At 41.6% G+C, this 23079-nt stretch overlaps 2 protein-coding genes across 11 annotated transcripts in view; one reads left to right on the top strand and one right to left on the bottom strand.

Moving 5' to 3' along the window:
- Positions 1-4282, bottom strand: part of TGS1 (trimethylguanosine synthase 1) — a 37912-nt gene extending 33630 nt beyond the window's left edge. Inside the window, exon 1 of the mRNA XM_030859737.3 lies at positions 3950-4282. Within this exon, the coding sequence (XP_030715597.2) occupies positions 3950-4053 (104 nt within the window). The 5' untranslated portion in view covers positions 4054-4282. The remainder of the gene's footprint in view (positions 1-3949) is intronic.
- Positions 4283-4304: 22 nt separating this feature from the next.
- Positions 4305-23079, top strand: part of TMEM68 (transmembrane protein 68) — a 34673-nt gene continuing 15898 nt past the window's right edge. The window contains exons 1-6 of one of the 10 annotated variants that reach the window (XM_060286941.2): positions 4305-4438; positions 11139-11183; positions 11997-12390; positions 14529-14600; positions 20542-20706; positions 21743-22854. In XM_060286941.2, coding sequence (XP_060142924.1) covers positions 12066-12390; positions 14529-14600; positions 20542-20706; positions 21743-21993 — 813 coding nt within the window. In that variant the 5' untranslated portion in view covers positions 4305-4438; positions 11139-11183; positions 11997-12065 and the 3' untranslated portion in view covers positions 21994-22854. Of the gene's footprint in view, positions 4439-4565; positions 4996-5048; positions 5170-10472; positions 10542-11138; positions 11184-11996; positions 12391-14528; positions 14601-18825; positions 18937-19191; positions 19332-20541; positions 20707-21742; positions 22855-23079 lie in introns of those variants that run through there. The other 9 variants (XM_060286934.1, XM_060286935.2, XM_060286936.2 and 6 more) reach the window with 9 other exon arrangements.

Below are 23079 nucleotides of genomic sequence, written 5' to 3'. Positions count from 1 at the left end.
TGCCATAACAAGGCCATCTGCAAGTAATAGCTACTACCACTCTTCTAATGGGAGCAACAACAAATTCAACAAAACAAAATTCTTGTGTACTTGATATATCTCATATCCCCCATCTATTTATCTTTTGACACTTTATAAAACGTAACATAGGTGGTGACTTAGCAGGACATGAACGGGGGAGGGGATGAAGTGCAGATGTGCTCTGGCAGCATGCCCACGGACCCCCAGCAACTTGAAGCCTGGGGCGCGGGGGCAGCCACAGAAGGGCATCGACGGTGTGCCCGCTAGTGCCCAAGGGTATGGGCATGAAGGTGTCAGATGGAGAAGAGGGTCAATATGGTTGCAAGATTGGTTACACCGAGCAAATAAGTAAATGCACTGAGGATAACGACAGCCAAGATTCTCCAACACACACCTTTGTGTATGTACGTGAAATGCGCTTGTAGCCTGCCTAGCTGTGTCTGCCCAGGGTGGAGAAGCACTGAACACCCAGCAGCAATGAGCACAATGATGACCCAAGTCTTAGTTTCTAAACACTGCTCTCCACTCAAAGGGACCAGGGCACCTTGGAGAAATGGCACGTCCATGCTGGAGCGCAGGCTGTAAAATTATATTATTGTGCCGGAAGGTTAGGAAGGGCTCAAAGAATGCCAGGGACCCATCGAAAGGATTCAGGAGTCAGTTCAAGGGGCTCCCACCAGCCATCTGAGACGAAAGGAACACCAAAATAAATGATGATAGTAACAATATATCCATTAATAAATTAACAGTCCAGAGTCCATGTTAATAGAAATAGGGGAATGAACAAACAACGGGGAGAGAAGGGAAAGTGCTCCACAGAGAACGCTAACTGACAAACGTAGGAGTGATGGACACACTGAACTGCTCTTTGGGAACCTCCGAGGTAGCTGGCTCAGACAGGAACCGGGCTACTCTTCGTTGCAGTGCGAGGGCTTCTCATTGCGGTGGCTTCTCTTGTTGCGGAGCACGGGCTCTAGGCGCGCGGGCTTCATGAGTTGTGGCTCACGGGCTCTAGAGCGCAGGCTCAGTAGTTGTGGCACACGGGCTTAGCTGCTCCGCGGCATGTGGGATCTTCCCGGACCAGGGCTCGAACCCGTGTCCCCTGCATTGGCAGGCGGACTCTCAACCACTGCGCCCCCAGGGAAGTCCTGTAATGGTTATTATTTATTTTTTTCTTTTTTGCGGTACGCGGGCCTCTCACTGTTGTGGCCTCTCCTGTTGCAGAGCATAGGCTCCGGACGCGCAGGCTCAGCGGCCATGGCTCATGGGCCCAGCCGCTGCGCGGCATGTGGGATCTTCCCGGACCGGGGCACGAACCTGTGTCCCCTGCATCGGCAGGCGGACTCCCAACCACTGCGCCACCAGGGAAGCCCTGTAATGGTTATTTTTAACAGCCCTATAACACTGTAATTATATGTCCACTTCATATAGACAGTGTATAGAAAATTAAGTGTGTAGATGAGACAGAATTATTACTCCAATTATTGAACTCATAAGGCAGTATGTTAATGTAATGTCCTCAGAAAATAAAAATTAGTTACAATATTATGTTCTATTTCCTGCCTTTGAGGGGAGGTATGAAAATAATCTCTTAATTACTGAGCAGTTATTTGGCACCTATGCTAAAGCTCACTTTCTGTTTTCTGCTACATGGTACTGAACTTTCAGTTTAATAATCTATTTGAAGTTGGCCAACAATCAAATGTATTGTTCTTAGAGTTTGGAAACAGACTTTTTCCCTACCTAGAAAATCAGGGTTATACTCACGAGTCTCTGAGCTTCCAGCATGTCTCCCACTCCCAAGGACTTTTCAGTGACTACTGGTGACAATTCTACGACTGTATCTCCAAGATCTTTTTGTTCTAAAGGGTTATACTTTGAGCAGTAACTGATCTAAAGGAAAAGACCAAGCCATTCTTTTCTCTTTATCTATTTTGAACTTAGAAGGTAGTTTAAAAAAGTGAAGTAGAGCTTCCAAGTTTTAAGAAAGGTATGAAATTATCTGTGATGAAAAGAATGCACATTTTAGCTCAAAAAGACTAAATGCAACGTAACTGGTGATTTATATGGTAATTGAATTATCTTTGTTGTTGTTGTTTTTGGCTGCGCCATCTTAGTTCCCCGACCAGGGATTGAACCCAGCGCCGGCAGTGGAAGTGTTGAGTCTGAGTTCCACTGGACTGTCAGGGAACTCCCAATTGTGTTTTAAATAAAGCGGCTTTAATTGAAATCCAGTTGCATATTGTTTTCCACAGGTAAGGTATTTTTCTCAACTTTTTATAACTTATATTCCCTCCCGTTTTCTTTTTTGGGAAGGAGACTTCATGAAGACGGCACCAAGACTCAAATGGGCTGCAGGCTAAGAACTAAGGATGTGCCTTGGCTGGTATGTACACAAGATTCGTTCTAGGCCCGCACATCACTGCTACTAGAGGCATCTTCAGAGATGCAAATCTGAACTTGTCCTCTACAAAGTCCTGCATGTCTAGACCCTGCGTATCTCACCAACCCTATCTTCTATTTTTCTTTCCCAGTCATTTTGTTTCCCTTTCACAGGCTTTCTTTTGCTCCCTTGAGGCTTTTTACAGAGTTCTGCTTGGATGGGAATGCTTCCGCCCACTCAAACATATCCCGGTTTATTTCTACTCACCTTTTGGGCCACTTTTCAAATGCTACTTTCTCTAAGAAATCTCTGTGATCCATGGCAAAAGGTTGGGTTTTTGCTATAAGAGCACCTGGCACTTCTCTCCCATCTTGTACTTACAACTATAATTAACCAAATAATTACGTACCTGGCTGTCTTAATATTGATCACCTTTGCTAGAAAGTAAACTAAGGATGTAGGGATGGGCTGTGCCAGATACCCCAGTGCTAACCAGTACCTACCATGACGGAGCACAAAGAAAATTCGCTGAATGAACACACGCCTGCATGAATACAGAGACGACAGTATGTTGCTTTGTTTTTTGGCTGAGCCCCGTGTCTTGCGAGATCTTAGTTCCCTGACCGGGGATCGAACCCCCTGCAGTGGAAGCGCAGAGTCCTAACTCCTGGACGGCCAGGGAAGTCCCCAGACGACAATATTTTTTCATTAAATTTAATACAGCGCTTAATTTTTTTTCCGGATTAATTTGCCGATTACTCCACAAAAACACATGGCGAATAGTAAGAATTCCTTCCAACTTAAATTCTGTCTTAATTCTATAATTCTAAATAAACTATGTTAAAAGTACCACATAAAATTCAGTTCCACAAGTTGGATCTAACAATAAGCCAGTGAGAGGATTAGGGTAGATATACCCGTTTCAGAGATTAAAAAAAAAAAAGGATTAAGTGGCGGAACTCACACACCTAATATATGTATATATATTTTTTAAGAAATCCCTAAAATCCAATTCTTGAGTCAGTGCTTTCCTACCCACTAACTGTCTGCCACGCAGCGCAATTTGTGGCCGAAACAAGTATTTTCCAAAAATAAGCACGGCTCAAAAACTGATGTGATTATAGTTAAATCTTTTCTCCCGGGTAATGAGAAGTTCTATTTATGTGCATTTGTGCTTTAATAAACCTTAAGGTTTAAAAAAAGATGTTAACTAGAAACGTTACTCATCTTCAAACCTCCGCCCTGTGCTATCACATCCCAGATCGCTTTCATTTCACTTCCCCGCAGCTTGTGACCGTCCCCTCAGTTGACGAGTGTAAAATGACAAACACGGGCCACCACATTCTCTCCTAACAGCCCGCAGAGCAGACTTACTCCATCACTTCAGGGCCGTGGGCGAGCACGCCGTAAAGCCCGAGGACGGTTCTTCCTTTCTCTCAGGCACCACTGTACCCGACGGTCGGACACTCTGGCCCCGATCCCGGGGATCAATCGCCACCCCAACCCCTACAGGTCAGGAAACCGAGAGGCCCGCGTGCGACTTACTCCACAAACGCCCTGGAGCAGAGGCAGAGGATGCAGGAGTCCTCCCGCAGGTCTTCAAGGAAGAGACACATCTCCGCCACGGAGCTCCACTTCTCGCAGTACATCGTAGCGCCTCAGAGGAGGCGGCCACGCGGCAGATTGCGCGGGAAGGCCTCCCGGCCGCTGTTCGGCTGCTGGGGACCGAGGGCAGGACTGGAGGCGCGCCCGGCTGCAGAGGAGAGACGGACCCACGAGCACTCCACCCCGGAGCACGAGAGAAGCCGCAGACGGAAGTGGTTCCGGGGGTGGGGACACAGGAAGGGACGGGGCGACGGGCGGTGTCACATTCAACGCTGCTCGGGCTGCAGCCGGCGCTTGGCTTTTTCCTTCCGGGTCTCTCGGGGAGAACGGCTGTTCGAGTGCCTCTGCTTCCCCGAGTGAGCCACCGAGGAGCTCCCGCCGCTGCTGCAGGGTGAGGGCGAGCCGAGCCCCCTCTGCTTGCTGCCCGAGGTGCGTCGTCCCCGCCTGGGCCTCCCCGCGCTCCTCGGCGCCCTGCCAGCCTCGGGGGCCGGGGCGCCGCGGCCGCGCGGAGTCCCTGGCCTCCCGCAGGACTCGGGCTTCGGCTGGGGCCCCAGAGTGGCCGGGAGGGAAGGCCTTGCCTGGGTCACAGCGAGCCCATTCACCTCGGCCCGCATCTCCCCTCGAGCCCCAAACACTGCAGTTCGGCGGGTGCGGCCTCCACTTGGGTCGGGGCCAGGTGCCTTCCCCCGTCCCTGCAGATCCCTGGGCTTCCCGGGGCCGCTCTGATAGGGAGGCGAATGGAGCCCACTGTGTGAAGCCGAAGGTGGTCGTGGGGAGGGGGGTCGCGTCCACACCCTTCAGTCCCGGCGGGGGTCCTGGTCGATGCCCCTTTATACCACCTGTGTGACCCAGGCGGGCCACGGAACCCTCCTGGGCCTCGCTGTGAGCATCCGTAAATAGGGATGATTCGTAGGACCTGCTTCCTCGGACTGCTGGAAGGACCGAAGTGGGTATCCAACCTCTCACCTGTGCTGGTCATAGTCCGGGTAGGTCCATACTCTGGAGGCGCCTGGCACTGTTTCGGTCTCCGGAGTCTGCAGCCTGTGAAACAGGGCTCAGCCCTCCAGCTGCTGATGATATACGAAGGATACATGTGCACAAACCAGGATGTCGAAAACGGGAGCAGCGCTGCTGGATTTGAAAACAGCAATCCGTGTTTGGTGCGTGGCATTGGTTGAGATCGCCCAGGCAGTTTCCTCTTGAAGCACGTTCAAACTTGAAGGTTGTCGGGGCACTTAGGACTTTGCTTGTGCGATGGATGCTGGAGTTGGTTTGGCATTCCTTTAGAATATGTAAGAGCTAAGATAAAATCCAGACGTTTAGAATGGCCCCTAATATTTTGGCCGCATTTACTGGTGAGTGGAAGTAGAAGGTTCATGTTCAAATGAAATGTTTATTCCCGCATCCTTGCTGCTGCCTTACTCATGTTAGTGACTCAGAAAGATAAGACTGCTGCACAGTTACACCAGTATGGTTGTGTTAACATTTGGGGATGAGGATAGTTAAGAAAATAAGGGTGGAACAATAATTATGAAACAGAGTGGAAGATTCTAGCTAGGAGTCGAAGGACATTCTAGGATTGAAAAAAAAAAAACAACAACATAAAAAACCACCTTGAAAGGTAATTCATCTCAGAACCTAGAGTTCGAAGCTTGAAATCCAAAAGATATTGCTTTAGAGATAAAATGGTTGAGTTTGCCAGATATCATAACTGAAATATTAAACTTCATTTTCATTGATGGTTTGAAGTAGAGTGTACTCACTAAAACGGAGTACAAAAGCCCTGTTGAACCATTATTAAATCTGCACAAAGGAAAATGGAAAATTAATTTGGATTTCAGTGAGTATTTCTTGTAATTGGCATTTTCAGCACATCCTCAATGTGGCTCACATACTAAAAGTAAGAAATGAATCTGCTGCCATACATGGTGCCAAAAGTACCAGTAATGGTTAAAAAAAAAAAAGGAATAGATTTATTTCCTTAAGTTTTTGTAGAAAACGAAACAAAAAAATCCTGTTTTATTCGTTTTTGAAATATTCTGATTTTAAACATCTATAAAGTTAGTTATTGTAAATGTTCCTTGCCATCAATATCAACATGCTGATATTTCAGCTTGTCAACTTTTTCTTACAAGTTACGTGAATTCCAGATGGGAAAATATGTGATGCATAGGACTGTTTCACTGGAGATTTTTTGGGGGGGAGGGGTTAGGAAATAACCTAGAATTTTGGTAACTAAAATATTATATCTCCCCCAAAACATCTTTTAAGAATTATAGTTTTTATTGGATTAAAATACAGTGGTAGAGAGTCACATACAGCCTATGGTAAATTGGAGGGGAAGAAGAGCCAGGCAGAAGTAGAGGGAAGATAGAAATTGCAATCTTAATATTTTCAGCCTTTCTGTTAGAGAGAGAGAGAGAGACTTGAAGTATAATGAAAATCAGAGTAGGAAGTAGGAGGACTGGGTTTTAATTTTGGCTCTTGGTTTTTCACTGAATTAATTTAGTAACTGGGTAAGTCAACTTGGCTTTCTATTTTTAACTTTTCCACAAAATTAAGAGGTTGTATTCATTGAGTTCTAAGGCCATTTTCCCATTTTATCATAAGTAAGTATTTTATCAATTCAAAAGCTTGTTATTTAAATTCCTTTGATAGTTCTCTAGTGACAGATTTTAGGACACTGTCTTGGTCCACATTTTTGTCCAAAATTTGGATGAAAATAGTTTACATCCATCTGTATTTAGTTAGCCAGCATTGGTTAGGTGGCTAGTGTGTGCTAGGCATAGTATTCTAACTGCTTTTACATACGTTTTCTCATAACCATCTATCTAGTGACATATCCCCCGTGTTTAGAATAGTGCCGAACACAAACTACATACTTGTTTGATAAATACTTATTGAGTAAATGAATTAAAAACCGAGTGATGTAAGTCTTTTTGGGGCATCTTCTTTTTTATCCACTGTATTCTATCCCCTCTGGCCTAGGCCTCAACAGTAATCTCCCTTGCGTCATCCATTCCTTGTTCTCTCATCGATACATCATCACTGGTGTTAAAAGCTGCCGTATTTTTGTTCATCGTAAGACAACAAACTTGATCCACATTCCTTTCTGGATACCCACCTGTTTTTCTGTTCCTTTTTGCAACAGTAATTCTCTGAAGAGTTGTCCATATTTGCTATTTCCAATTCATTCCCTCCCATTCTTTCTTGAACTTTCTCCACCTGCCTTTTATCCCCACTCTATCAAAACTGGTCTTATCAGGACTTGTCAGTGCCTCTGTGTTGTAAAATCCAAGGATCAATGATCTTTATCTTACTAGACCTCCAAGTGTCACATGAAACAGCTGAGGACTCCTTTCCTGAAACACTTTCTTACCTTGACATCCAAGATGCCACGCCTGGAAGGAGAATGCTGGTTCCTCATTGGCTTCCCAGCTTCTAAAATGTTGAATGCCCCAAGGCTCAGTCTTGGAAACTTTTTTATTTTATATTCACTCCCTAAAGGGACCTTCTTTAGTTGTACGGTTTTCAATACTGGTCTATATGTCACCGAATCTCGGGTATATTTCTTTAGCCCTGACCTTCCTGCTAAACTCTGCTTGTGTCCAGCTGCCTTCTGACCATCTCCACGTGGATGTCCAGTAGAATCTTAACGTGTTCAGACCTGAATTCCTGATGGCCAGGAATTCCTGGGGTGTCTAAACCTGTTCTCTGGCAAGTCCATCCTCTCACAAGCGGGCTAACGATGATGATGATGATGAGAGTAACACTTGTTTAGTGCCTTTATGGTGGGAGGCACTCTTCTGAGCTTTTTTCACGACAGTCTCATTAGGAAGGTACTGTTGTTATTCTCATTTTATAGAGGGAGAAACTGATGTTACGTAACTTGTCTGGGTCACACAGTAAGTGGCAGAGCCTCCCAGGATACAAACCCATGTTGCCTGGACACCGTGAGGCCATACCGGACTTCTCTCGCTCACGTTCTACATGCATTCACCAGCATATCCTGTTGGCTTTATCCTCAAAATACATCCAGAAGCTGATCATGTCTTACAGCCCGCACGCTGGCACACCTGTTCATCACTCATCTCAGTGACTGCAATAACTTCCTGTTTGCTCCCTGTGCAATGTATTCTCAACACAGCAGTCATTTAGAACCCACCCTTCTGGTGCCTTTTCCATCTCACTTAGGTGAAAGCTGGCCCACAGAGTTCTGCAGTGCTCCCCACTTCTGACTGCCCCACCCCCCGCCCCGCCCCATCCCTCTTCCTCAACCCAACTGCTTTGCTGACCCCTCCAAGTGCACATCCTTTGTACTCACCGTTCTTTCAGCTGGAATTCTCTTCCAAATGCCCGCACGGTTTGCTTCCTCACGTCCTCAGGTCTTTGCTTAAACATCCTTTTAGAGAAACCTTCCGAGACCACGCTGTATAACGTAGCAGCCTTCTCCTTACCCCCTTGTGTGCGGGATGTTGTCTCCATGGCGTCTCCATCAGCTAATGTAGTATATCTAAGTTCTACTGTTATCCCAGTTTTATAGATCTTAGCAAACCCAGGCCCAGGTGGGTTACTCTACCTGCTCCGCTCCATATTGGATAAGCAGAGTCAGTCACAGGGCGTGACCCGAGTGGTGAAAGGTTACGGAACCAGGTCCCAGGAGTGGATGAAAGGACTAATAAGGATTCTGACTAGAAAAGAGGATTTTGTAGCTTTGTGATAGCTGTCCTAAAACTTAAGAGGTTGTCTAATGGAAGAGTTTCAATGGTACAGAACTAGGTCTATGGGGAAAATTCCAGGGAAGTAAGTGTAAGGAAGGTCTTTTTAGCATTTCGATGAACGGTTCTGATGGTGGAAAGGGCACCTTTTGAGTTTTCTGTTCTGGAAGGTTTTAAATCAAAATCTGGGTTGATCATTTTTGGAGGAGGTCCTTGCATGCAGCACTTGGACGCTGTTAGCAGACGGCAGGATCTTGTGAGTGGTCCGCATAGCCCCTGTCCCTGGGTGTCTGCCTTCGCACTGCCCCTCTCCCCTCTACTGTGTGTGTTAAGTGTGTGTAATAAATCAGAACATAACTATGGACAAGAGGTATAGTTCTTTTACCAATTTGGGTGGGGCGAGGTACTAAAGAAGGTTTTAAAATCACAAGATTTTACAATCCTATTAAAAATTGGAAATGAAACTAGATTTTTTTTTTAAGATTTTTTTGACGTGGACCATTTTTAAAGTCTTTATTGAATTTGTAACAATATTGCTTCTGTTTTATGTTTTGGTGTTTTGGCTGCCAGGCATGTGGGATCTTAGCTCCCTGACCAGGGATTGAACCTGCACCCCCTGCTTTAGAAGGCGAAGTCTTAACCACTGGACCGCCAGGGAAGTCCTGAGACTAGATTATTGGGACAATTGTATTAAGCAGTAAGGGTCAAATCACCAAAATGATTGGTTTTCAGGCCTGGGAAGAGCTTCTTTTAACATATTTGAGAGGCTATCATAAATTTTAATGTATTACTATTTGAAAGCTCTTTCTGTTGATATGTAATTCATCGTAATATTCACCATTTAAAAATGTGCAACTCAGTGGTTTTTAGTATATTCACAAGGTCGTACAACCATCACTACCATCCAATTCCGGAACATTTTCATTATCCCCAGAAGGCACCTCTGTTTCCATTGGGAGTCACTTCTCATTGCCCCCTGCCCCAGCCTCTGGCAGCCACTAACCTTTCTGTCTGTGTGGATTAGCCTGTGCTGGGTATTTCATGTAAATGGAATCATACAAGGTGTGGCCTTCAGTATCTGACTTTTTTTTACTTAGTATAATGTTTTCAGGGTTCATGCATATTGCAGTATGAACTAGTACTTCATTTCTTTTTGTGCCTGAATAATATTCTGTTTTCTGGGTATAGCATATTTTTATCCATCCGTGGATGGGCATTTGGGTTGTCCATTTCTTGGCTATTATGAATAATGCTGCTGTCAACACTTGTATGCAGATATCTGTGTGAATATATGTTTTCAGTTCTCTTGGGTGTATACCTAGGACTAGAATTACTGGGTCAAATGGTAACTCTGTGTTTAGCTTTTTGAGGACTGATTTCCATGGTGACTGCACCATTTTGTATTCCCACCAGCAATGTATGAAGGTTCTAATTTCTCCATATTATCAACAACACTTGTTATTTTCCTTTTTTTTTTTTTTTGAATATAGCCATCCTTGTGAGGAAAGCTCTCATTTTAAAAAGTAATAAGTTTTGCTCTGTTGCACGCTAAATGATCAAACACTGGTAAATTTTAGCAGTTTGCCTCTTTAGATGGATTGATTAAAATGTGATGTAAATAAAACACAGGTTGTGGGCTTAATGTGTGCTGTGTCCACCTTCTGTTACCGTAACAGGCCCAGGTTTCTCACAGATAAATGCTATTGGTTACAAGGAAACTGGACAAAATCCTCTAACGCTGGAAGAACAAGTCAATTCTGTGCCCTGCTAACATGCTAGTTATCAGCAAGATAATCTTGGCTTCAAGACAACATGTAATTGCTCTTGTACATCTGTCTCTCCCTCTCCCTCCATCCCTTTCTTTCATTTTTTCATTTCCTGCCTCATCCTCAAAGGACTTGAGATGATTTTCATCAAGTTTATATGGTATGGAATAATGATAAAATATCTCTAAGGGTAGAATCAGAAGCAGAGAAAATAGTGACGGAAGCAGGAAATCTTCTGTAGGAGGACATGATCATGAGGCTGATGCAGCCGCACCATCGAACATCACGTCTGCCCATCAGCTCGTTATCTGGCAATGACTAAAAAGAGACAGAGTCTGTTACACATCTTAACTTCATACTTTTTCTCTGAAGAAGCGAAGTTTCTAGAGCTGTGAATTTAAAAAGTGTCTCAGGTGGGGCTTTATAGTGTGGAACTAAAACAGTATATAGAGGTGTCCTCACTAAAAGCACTGGTAGTGTGAGTGTAATTTTTAATTGTGATACACTAGTATAGGGCTGTAAGCATAATTGTCACACATTGGTGAAAGTGTCTTGCCATTTATTTTATGGAAATTCTATCTCTGGGTATTAATGATTATCTTTTTTTAAATCATTTTTCTTCCTTTTATATACTGTGTTTTTCAGAATACAGACATTGAAGCTTGGGACAAGATATTTATCTAATTTCTGGTAAGTTAAGTGAATGGTTTAGAGAATGACATAGAATAATTGCATGCTGTATTCTTTTTTTTTTTTTTTTTTTGCGCTACGTGGGCCTCTTACAGTTGTGGCCTCTCCCGTTGCGGAGCACAGGCTCCGGATGCGCAGGCTCAGCGGCCATGGCTCACGGGCCCAGCCGCTCCGCGGCATGTGGGATCTTCCCGGACCGGGGCACGAACCCTTGTCCCCTGCATCGGCAGGCGGACTCTCAACCACTGCGCCACCAGGGAAGCCCCATGCTGTATTCTTTCAATCATTTAAGATACAAGAGAAATTTTAGTGACTATAAGATAAAAATGACACTGACAAATTTGTATTATTGTATAATGTCAGAGGAACAGAGAGCTTTTCTATAAACTTGCTTGGAAAAGGTAATATCTAAAAATGTATGTCATCATTTCCTAAGAATTAGGTTACTTTTATTGAATCAGATATTGATGTTTTCTTCTATGAAGAATAGTTATCTCAACATAACCTAGTTTAAGATACAAACGTTCAGTATGATCCATTAAGATATAAGTCAAATTATTAAGATCAATCTGAAATTTCATTCATCAGCTTTATTTTCCTCTTGTAATTGTAGCTTGTGAGTTATTTCAATAGCTAAACCCAACACTTCACAAATGAAACCCATTTTCACATTTAAATCTGCAACAAAGTTAACTTGTTAACAATCTACTCATTTTTGGTATTAAGAAAGGACTACACAGTATTCATGTAGGCTAAAACATTTAACATTTCAGCTGTGAAGAGAATAACTTTGGATTATTTTTTCCCTTTTAGTGGCTAAATTAAAGACCTGCCATGATGTCGAAGAAAGAGACTGAATTTGTCATTTTCACCTAAAGAAAAATGATAGACAAAAATCAAACCTGTGGGACAGGACAGGATTCCATGCCCTCCATGACTTGTCTGATCCACGTACTTGAAGAATGGTTTGGTGTGGAGCAACTGGAGGACTACTGGAATTTTGCAAACTATCTCTTGTGGGTTTTTACACCACTCATACTTTTAATACTTCCTTACTTTACTATCTTTCTTCTCTACCTTACTATTATTTTCTTACACATTTATAAGAGGAAGAATGTATTAAAAGAAGCTTACTCTCATAATTTATGGGACGGTGCCAGGAAGACGGTGGCAACGCTGTGGGATGGACACGCGGCCGTCTGGCACGGTAAGCGAGATTACTTTGAGTTTTGGGCTCCTTTTCGTGTGGGTGGCGCTGAAACCGTGTTACCCTTTCATTTTGTTGATTGAGGAAATATTGAAAAATATAATGGAAGGGATAGTTACTATTTCCTGTTACCTGTTTGCATGCATTGTGCATATATATGTCTTTCTTAAAATGATCTTTTCTGAGCACACTAGTTTCCATTCAACAAAGAACCACGTAATAATGTAGACTATTACTCTAAGCTCAAATAAAAAATTAATAGTTAAGAATCTAAGAGAGTAAGAGATGAATTAAAACAGTATAGAAAACTGTTTTGAAATTGCTTTATTTTGCGTTTACTTCCATTTTGTTCAAAATAAGTTTGACTTCCCCAGTGTAGAGATTTTTAAAAAATGAAAAATAATATTAAATAGTAATAACATTAAATTAGATATAATATATATACCAAAATGTACCCGTTTTCCGTTTGCTGTGTGACTTATTCAGCTGACATGTTGTCATTTTAATCCTACATATGCCTGCAAATCTTTTTGAGCACTTGACTGTCCATTACAGTCAAATGCTTAACGTGCATCAGTTCTTATAATTCTTATAATGCTGTAGAGAGAGTCCACGTGTTATCTCCATTTTACAGTTTTCCCATAAGGAAACTGAAGAACAGCGAGGTTGTTAGGTGCCCGAGGCACGCCAGGACACCAGGGAGAAGGGCCAGGATGCAGCCTCTGACTCGTGGTTCCAGGCCTGTGCTCCTCTGATCTGTGCTGTGCCGCAGGCTTGTCCCTGGTTGGGCTCAGGGTCAGAGTGTAGCGGTCGACAGACAGCAGCTTTGCAAACAGGAACCACATGCCGTCGATGTGTTGAATTCTTAGTATTTACCCATGAATACGAATGCCCTTGCCAGTCCGTACAACTCTCACACCTGCTCGTGGTTGTTCACCGGAGGTGGGATGCTGTTTCAGCATTCCGTGACCAGAGACCGTGCCTATGTGGACTGCTCTCGTTCACTGTCTTTAAAGCAGTGAGACAGAAATTCAGTGGCCTCGTTTACAGTACTCGGGAAACGATGTCCCCCTCCCACTTATAACCCTCTATACTTCAGGGTAATATATGTTGTAAGGAATTTGAATTTTTTTCTGTTTCGGGAGACATGATTTAATGTGGATAAATTCAAGTGTTAAACTTATTTTGTAGGAGCATATATAATTTTGAGGTATTTATTATTTATTTTCCTGAGGTATTTAAAAATATGCACCTATGGCTCAGAGGAAGTAAAATATATAGTTCTTACCATGTTTTAGTGTTTTATTTATAATAATTTAACGTATTTTAGTAAGATAAGTGATGCTCTCTAAAATGATTTTCCTCACTCTGCTCCTTGGTGACGCACAAAGGCGTCTGTGTGCGTATTTGGATTTCGTATTGATGTCAGATCAGTTTTAATTTATGCTTTGTAAAGAGTCTTCAGAGGAATTTTTTAACTAATAAAAATGTTCATTTTAGAAAATGTGGCGAGTAAAAATAAAGAAGAAAATAATAGTCACCTAAAATTTACCATGCAGTTGAATTCTGTGTGTTTATTGTTTTTTATTTGTGTGGCAGACTAGTATTTTCATGTCACTGAGCCTCCTTACGTGACTTATAATGACTATATGGACTCTGTAAATCCTATAACTAATTTACTTACCTATTGAGCTGTTGTTTGTTTATAACTGGTTTACTGTAAGTATCTTTGTATAAGAATCTATCCAGTGTTTCCTGTTTTGAAGTTAAATTTTACCCTCTAGTGTATATTATGTAAGTGCTTTATCATTTTTCAAAAAAATCTGATTCTCCTACATCAAGAAACATGAATTTGGTATTTCTTAGATACCTGCATTTCTAGGTAGTCTGTCAGTGAAGCCCCTGCCCTCAAGTTGCTTACAGCCTTTAAACTATAAAAATTTTGACTTTTTTACTTCACATTTTACTATTAATTTTTAAAGAAATGGACATATTTTATTCAGTAAAAGCGTCCTATAAATTAAACCATATGTAGTAGAGTTTTTTATGGGAAAATTAAATTGGGATTTCAGGAGAACATTCCTGCTGTCCTTCAGTTGGGTAAGAGTTTCCTTTCCCCTCCTCTGTCTTTCCCCCAGGGAAGGACTCCTGGGTCCGACTCCTGAGTTCGAACGAGGCCCTGCCAGTCACCGCGGGGGGACCTTGGACAGGTTACCTGATTTCTTCTCCCCTCCCTTCTCCCTCTTCCTCCTCCTCCCTTCCTTTTGCAACAATTAGGATTTTTTTAAACTTCATTTTAAAAAAATTTAAAATTAAGAAAAGTTGCAAAAATAGTGCAGAGTTCCTATTTTTCACTCAGCTTCCCCTGATGTTAACGTCTTACGTAACCGTTTGTATAGTTATCAGATTAACAGTGGTATAATACTATCAACCAAACTGCAGATTTTATTCACATCTTACCAGTTTCCCTGCCAGTGTCCTTTTACCAGGATCCCATCCTGCATTTGGTTGTCACGTCTCCTCCAATCTCTGAGGGTTTTTTAGTCTTTTATGACCTTCAGACTTCTGAAGAGTACTGCTCAGTGATTTTGTAGACTGTCTCTTAATTTAGAGCTGATGTTTTCCGTAAATTGATTGAAGTTGTGCATTTTTGATAAGAATCCCTCTGATGGTGGGTCCTTCTCAGCACATTGTATCTGAGGTTCATGATGTTGACACGTTTTATTATTGGTGATGGTGACTTTGATCACGTGGTTAAGGAGGTGTCTGTTAGGTTTCTCCACCACAAAGTTGCTATTTTTTACTTTGTAATTGATAGATGTCTTGGGAGAACTCCTTTAAGACTATGTAAATAACTCTTCTCTTCAAACAAGATACTTAACTTTTCTGGACTTCATTTCCCTCTTCTGTAAAATGGGTTGTTGGAAGGATTCACTGGGCCTTGATGTAAAGTACTTAGAATACTTTTTATTACATAATAAAAGTTCAACAAATGTTAGCTATCACCATTACAGAGCATCTTTCTGCAATAATTTGGAAAGCACTAAAATACATCACTTGTTTCTTGGTCACTATTAAGTTCAACTTCACACACCTACTATGTTCAAGATTCCTAGTATTTTCAAGGTATATTTTTAGGCTATCAAAGTTTTGATTCTTATTGCTAGGAAGAAATGCATTTTGCCACCCAGTATATACATACAGATATATACTATTTCATCAAAAGTGTATATACTGTCTTCATGCGATCTGCTCTATTTTCTATTCTACTCTCTCTTATTTAAAAAGAAAAATGCTGACTATAACTGACTAAAGTGATTGCATAACTCAATGAGTGATGGCAACCAGCATTTGAAAATCACAGGTGCAGGTTAGCACGGGCACACCTCTAGTAGGAGGTGTGGTGTGGGGAAGGGCACAGGTTGTGGAGTCAGATGCATGTGGGCTTGCGTCCTGGCGGTACCACTGTGTGACCTCAAGTAAGTTACATGGGCTTTTCTTACTTGGGTTTTCTCATCAGTGCAGGGATTCTGTGAGGACCAAATGAGATAGTTATTACGGATCCAATACAGTGCCTGTCAGGTGAATGCTCAATAAATGTTCATTCTTGTTTCTATGGGACAAAAGTGAAAGCACTATTCATGGAGAAAGTAACTTTTGAACAAGGCTTTGAAGAATGAGTGGGAAAGAAATTGAGTAACTATTTCACACCATTTTGTTTAAAAATTAAATAGACAGTTTTGCAGGAAAAGAGAAATGATCAAAATTGGTTCAAGAAGGAGAGAGAAACAGAACAGACCAGTAATCATGAAATAAATTGGAACAGTGGTCAGTCTGTATCCTCCTCCCTTCACAAAGGGCCAAGAGCCCACAGGTTATACTAAACTTTTAAGGAACAGATAATGCCCATCTGTGTTTGAGAGTGTAGGGGAAAATGTGGAGCTACACAGTTTATTTTGCAAAGCTAGCAGAACTTTGCTATTGAAATGAAGGAGAACACAAAAAGGAGATTTGCAGGTCAGTCTCATAGATTGTAGTTTTATAAAATTCAATAGTTATAATAAAAAAAAATCTTAGGAAGCGAAGACTAAAAGGTACTACTTCAATAAAGGGAATGTACCAGGAATCTTCAACAAAGATGATCCACATTGGAGAAGTGGAGAAGTATTAAAGCGAGTCCCATAAGTAGGGACCAGAACAAGGAGGCTCTCACCACTGCTATTTAACATTGTCCTGGAGCTCCTAGAAATAAGTACAGAGACGAGAAGAGAAGAGATGCCTGAAAGCCAAGTGAATCCACCTATCAGTACTAATAAGATCAGTTAGCAAGGGAAATGGGCGTGTGATAAACACAAAATTAGTAACTACTCATATACCACCAATAATCATTTTTAAAATGGAAAGGAAAAATGCTACTTGAGGCTAGATCTAACCAAAAAACACGTAAAAACTTTATGGAGAAACTGGAGAAACAAATGGAATTCAGAAAAGGTGAAGTGGATAGAGAGTCTCAGCGTAGTAGAGATGTTGCTCTACAGCCCACACTCCCAGTTCCTTCACCAATTCAGTAGACTTCTAACACGTTTTCATCAAACGTCTAAAATTCATATAAAAGGGCAAACGAGAATAACCAAGACAAATTTGAAAAAACAAAAGAGGAAGTTTTCCCCTAGCATATCAAAACCATTAACATTTATAATGATTAAAATTACAGCGTTGGTACAGGGAAAGGATCATCACAAACAGATCAAACAGATTAAAAAGTCAGAAATGTGAATTTAGTAAATGATAAAAGTGGTATTCCAGATCAGCAGGAAAAGATATAGGAAAATATTTGATGATCTCCAACTACGGAAGGTCTTAAAGAAGATGCAAAAAACCAAAAACTGTTCAAAAGAGACAGAACTAAAAGACACATCAAAAGATGGGGCAGATCACCACAAGTCATTTACAACATGGCTTAGAAAATAATAAATTAGTAAGAAAAGAAATCCAACTTAAAAGTGGTCTAAGCATGTGGTCTAAAAATGGTCTAAATATAAATGCCAATAATTATAACAGATTCATAAGCCCACTAGTAATTCGGAAAGTGCACATTAAAACTGCACTGAGATAGCGTTTTTACTCAGAGGATTGGCAAATAATTAAAGTTTGTTGACATTAAAGGATGAGAATGTGGAGATGGGAACTCTCACTCGGTGCATGTGAGAAAGTACCGTAGTGTAGCGAGTCAGGAGGATGATTTGGTAGTTTCTGTTATCATTTAAAATGGGCGTGTACCATATGATCAACAGTTACCTGTCTTAGCATCCAGTCTAGTGATAAATTCACACATTCAGTGCACAAGGATGCATATAAATGAAGGTTCATTGCAACCAATATTTGAAAAATTGGAAACAATCCAGTGGTCCCTAAATAGGAAAATGGCTAAATGAACTGTGATAGGAATTCATTATGGAATCCTTTACAGCCATTAAAAAAATCATTAAAAAAAATCGCTACATGTGTATATCAAATAGATGTCCAAGATATGTTGTTGAATGGAAAAACTGAGATTCATTGCTATAGTCCTAATAGGAAACTACCTAGGTTAAAACATGCACACACCTCAGTACTGAATAAAAGGCAGGGTGTATTCAGGACCAGAAGATGAATCATTCATGGGTGAGATGTATGCGGAAGGATGAACCTGGAGAAGTAGACAAATTAGGCTTTCAAGGCTCTTGAATGCTATGCTCAGGAGTTTGACTTTATTTTGTAGGTAGTTTGCCTCTGTGTGCTTTCCGGAGGAAGACTCAAAAGGATGGTATTGTTATTTTACCATAATGTGTAGGCGTATAGCCTTGAAAATGGATTATTGGTGACAAATTTAGAAAGGATCTCTCTCTTAGGAGAAGATCATCCTTATCTGGATTCAAGATGCTGATGTCTAAAGCCAGTGGGCAGTAACTCATTTACATAATAAAGAATTGCTATGGAGATAGATGAGGCTACCTGAGCTCCCCTGACCTTCAGATCCTCGCCAAAGAATCTGGAGAGGCTCAGGGGACAGAGCAGGGGAGGTAAATAAATGCGCATCTCTTGGCATCCAATAAGAGAACCGCAATCGTCACAAGGGTAGGGCTGTTTACATTGAAGGGGCCGAGACCGCTCGAAATGTGCATAAAGTGTGCATACGGAGGCTCCCCGTCCCTGGACAGCGGATGGACGGACGGTGGCGATAGCTGCGGTCCCGATTGCGTTCTCAGATCCCCAGGACTGGGGTTCTGTAGGCAGGAGAGGACGGGGCCACACTTCAAAACCAACACTGGGAAGAGGGAGTGATAGATTTAAGAGTTTTTGGAGGTAAAACGCACAGAAGCTGGTGACCAGGGGAATACAGAGTCTGAGCGAGGAGCAGGTAACGTGCCCCAGGATTTCTGCTTTTGCTCGACAGGGAAACATGGGACAGGAAGTGCTCCTTTAGAGACGGTCACGTGAGCAGCACAGAGGAGGGAGGCGCCCTGAGTCCACGTGACACCGAAAGAATCTGACATCACTTGATCGGTAATTGGGACCTAAAAGGCCTTGACATTGACCAGAGTGATTATCTGCCGGTGCTTTTATAGCGAGGGGCTGTATGACCACATCCACGCTTTACGAGTGACACAGTTGAATATTGGGGCTTAATGTTTAGTGGCACGATGGTAAACTCTAGTTTTTGTCAATAATGAATTGATTCATTGAATTTTTCTACTTTCAATCAGGTGACCTGGTATTAAGTAACAATTATTTCTCAATTCTTTTTTTTAAAAAAAAAAGTATTCTGGAAAACACGAGAGAACCTCAGGAATATGCTGTATAGAATCCCTGAAAGAAGTATTCTTTATTTCTTGGAAAATTTATCTGATGGGACAATCGATCCTTTGGATAACGTCAGACAACTTCAGTGACTGTTCTAAGTAAATTGAATTATTTGAATTAGAATTCGGTAATTGGGAAGAAATGTTAAAAGTATAGACACATACAGAATCTTGAAATATCATTAAATTTAGTTTTTAAAAACATTCTCTTGAGCCCATTTGAAATATTACCAAGTAGTTTATTCCTTCAGTAGTGGGCGGGGGGGGGGGGAGTGGAACTCTGTCCCTGCCCGCGTCAGGTACCTTTGGCAAGTACCGGTTCTTAGAAGCGGTGGAAGGCTTTCCTGCGCTTCTCCCTGGGCCAGGTTTTGCTTTTACAAGAGAAGCTTCCGGGAAGCGAGGGGGATTTTGTTCTCTGAATCTTTAGCAGGGTCTCCCGTGAGTCTCTGGCCTGCCCTGCCCCTGGTTTTCTCGTGCATATGCGCTGAGGCCTGCGTGAGGCTGGGGAGTGGGTGCAGACTCTTGTTTGTCTCTGGGTTGCCGGGGATCCAACACCTAGCGCTCGCCCACATTCGGTCTTTAAGTGTTTGTTAACATTTTGGTTGTTTTCTTCTCTCCCACTTTGTGGCACCTGCCCGCCCTCCCTCCCACGCGGCTGAGAGAGCGACTTCAGCTTTCTAACGTGCTGCTGCTTCTCCTTAGGGTGGGAGTGAGGTTCTCTTACGGCTGCAGAGTTGATTTTAGTTTTCTCCTTTTCTGTATTTGCGACTGTTAACCTTCTCCAACAGTGAGAAACCAGGCTGACATTATCCTTAATATGTAAACTGATTTGATCAGTCCCCCTGGGTGTAATCAGTCTCCCATCACTGCCACCGTCCCCTGCCACTCAGGGACACCACCCTGCTCCACTCGGGCTCTGACCCCCATCCTCATGCCACATGGCTCCCCTCCTTTGCCCGCCCAGGCCCCAGCACCCTTTCTAGACTCTTCTCCTGTGTGTGGGCTCTCGTGACCGTTTGGGTTTTGACTCGCCATCCCGGGCCACCCTGTACGGATGCCCTCCTCGCCCTGCCTGGGCTCCAGCACCCACCGCAGGCCACCTTCCACCCAGGCACCTACTGCACGCCGGCCCACCCAACCACTGTAGGACCGATATATTCAGGGAGGGAGGGAAGGGGAAAGTGGATGGAAACAGGGGGGCTTGTGCTCCCGAAAGAAAGACTGAGTGTCTGAGTTAGTAACCATCCTTTAGTATAAATAAACTAATATTAAATACATTTTAAGTATCTGTATTTTGTCTTTCTAACAGGTTATGAAGTTCATGGGATGGAAAAAATACCAGAAGGGCCAGCACTGATCATTTTTTATCATGGAGCTATTCCCATCGATTTTTACTACTTCATGGCTAAAATTTTTATCCATAAAGGCAGAACTTGCCGAGTAGTAGCTGATCACTTTGTTTTTAAAATTCCAGGTAAACTTTCACTGTAGCTGGTGATATAAAAATGTTTAATTAACATGATCAAACTATGTGACAGTCTGTATGTCTTTGAGTTTAGTATCTGTTTTAGGTAATATACCTAAATATAAAAACATTATGGCCAAAAATGTTATCTAATTTCTTTCTCTATTAACAGGTAGTCATTATTTTTTGAAGTTAAATCATAAAAGAAATTGTAACTTTTTCCAAACAATTAATTTGTATTTTGGTATAGAAGGTAGTTGATTTTTCATATGGTGAATTTTTCTATGAGATATTGATCTGGGAGTTTAATTTTATAGTAATTAGTGTTTGATTACTGTCAGTTTGATAGCAAATCAAAGTTAAAAAAAATTAACCAGGATATATTTTGTCTTTATATAATCATATAATATTGCCTCAGAAATCCTAACCTAAAGAGCCTATTATGTCTTTTATCATACTTGACTTGCTTGGTAGAATTATAACTCTTAAGACTGAGGACCACTTTTTTTTAAATATTCATATTCATAAAGGCTTCGTACCTCTTTAAAAAGATTAATAAACTGAATGGTTTCAAACATGATAAGAGTTTTAAAAAATATCATTCTAAAGTAAACTCATTAAGATTAAATCTTATTTTCTTCTGTCAGGAAGTCAGCAGAAACAAGCCAAGAAAGTTTATGGTATGTTCTCTGGAATTGTAAAAGCAAAAGCCAACCGTCAACCAGATAAACACCAGACAGTGAATGAAATAACAGTTCTCTTAGTGCCTTTCATAGACATGGTTAATGTTTCCAGCATCCTTGGGCCACTAAAAAGCCATTTGTACTTTGTGTATAAACTAAATTGGCTATAAAATGTATTTCTTTGGACAGTAATATGATCACTTTATAATAAGCTTGGAAACTACAGGAAAGAAAAACATCATTATATGGTCTTACCCTCCTAACATATATCCAGTTATCATTTTGATTTATTTTGTTCATTTTTTAAAAAATTAATTCATTCATGTATTTTTGGCTGTGTTGGGTCTTCGTTTCTGTGCCAGGACTTTCTCTAGTTGCAGCGAGCGGGGGCCAGTCTTCATCGCGGTGCGCAGGCCTCTCACTATCGCAGCCTCTCTTGTTGCGGAGCACAAGCTCCAGACGCGCAGGCTCAGTAGTTGTGGCTCACGGGCACAGTTGCTCCGCGGCATGTGGGATCTTCCCGGACTGGGGCTCGAACCCGTGTCCCCTGCATTGGCAGGCAGATTCTCAACCACTGCGCCACCAGGGAAGTCCTATTTTGCTTCATTTTTAATTTGCACATCTTCACGTTATGCAAACTGTTTTGTTCTTTTTTAAAAAACTTAATGTAGCATTAACATTTTCCCATGTTTTATAAATAACATTTTAAATATATGACTAAAATATTTACTTAACTAGTTTTCTCTTATGGAACATTAGGTTGCTTACTTTTTTTTCTTTTTATAAATAATAAATGTGAATATTTTTATTTAGCATTTGACTTAAAAATTTCCCCCTTTATGATCTTTATGATCTTGTAATTTATTAAACCTCCCGTTTATTCATTTATCATGAGAATACATCTAGTGAAATCAGTGAACTTTTAACATAGTATAGGATGAGAATTATTTCTTCTCAATAATATTGATAATCTTGCTTCAGATCCTTAAACCTGTGAGAAGTTGGATTATTCTGCACAGTTTTCACTCTCCATCCCCATATTTCCCAGTCTCAAGGGATAATGTATACAAACACCAGTCCTCTAAATTTCCAGTTTAGGATTTGGTTAAAATATTTAATTACTGATAGGATTATTTCTTTCATCCATAAATAGCTATAATTTGAAAAACTGTATAATATTAAGACTGGAATTAATTGTTTCTGAGCCAACCACTCACTTTATTAAAAACTCTTAATGATATTGCTATCATTGTTGATTTAAAAAAATTTTTATTGTGGAATTAGCAGTATCTAACTTTTAATTTCAATAGCTTTAACTGTGGCTTGCCAATTTTGGTAGAGCTAGAGCAGTCAGACTCACATTCTCTTGAGTGATTCTCTTTCTTATAGGGTTAATGGAAGATTAGATGTGTGATTGATGATGGGATGTCCTTTCTGATTGCTCTAATAAATACTGTAGACAGTGTTTGGCCATGAGATGCAGTGGAAGGAGCTTTGGACTAGACATACCTGGACCGGAATCTCTGCCCTGCCCTTTGCTAGGTGTGTGACTTGCAGCAAGCTTCTTAATTCTCTGAGTCAACTTTCCTCATCTGTAAAATGGGAATAAGAATCCCTACTTTCTGGGCTTCCCTGGTGGCGCAGTGGTTGAGAGTCCGCCTGCCAATGCAGCGGACACGGGTTCGTGTCCCGGTTTGGG

Source organism: Globicephala melas, chromosome 17, assembly GCF_963455315.2.
Source record: "Globicephala melas chromosome 17, mGloMel1.2, whole genome shotgun sequence".
In the NCBI taxonomy this organism is placed as follows: Eukaryota; Metazoa; Chordata; class Mammalia; order Artiodactyla; family Delphinidae; genus Globicephala; species Globicephala melas.
The sequence above is the reverse complement of the archived record's forward strand: the minus strand, read 5'-3'. Positions and strand labels throughout refer to the sequence as shown.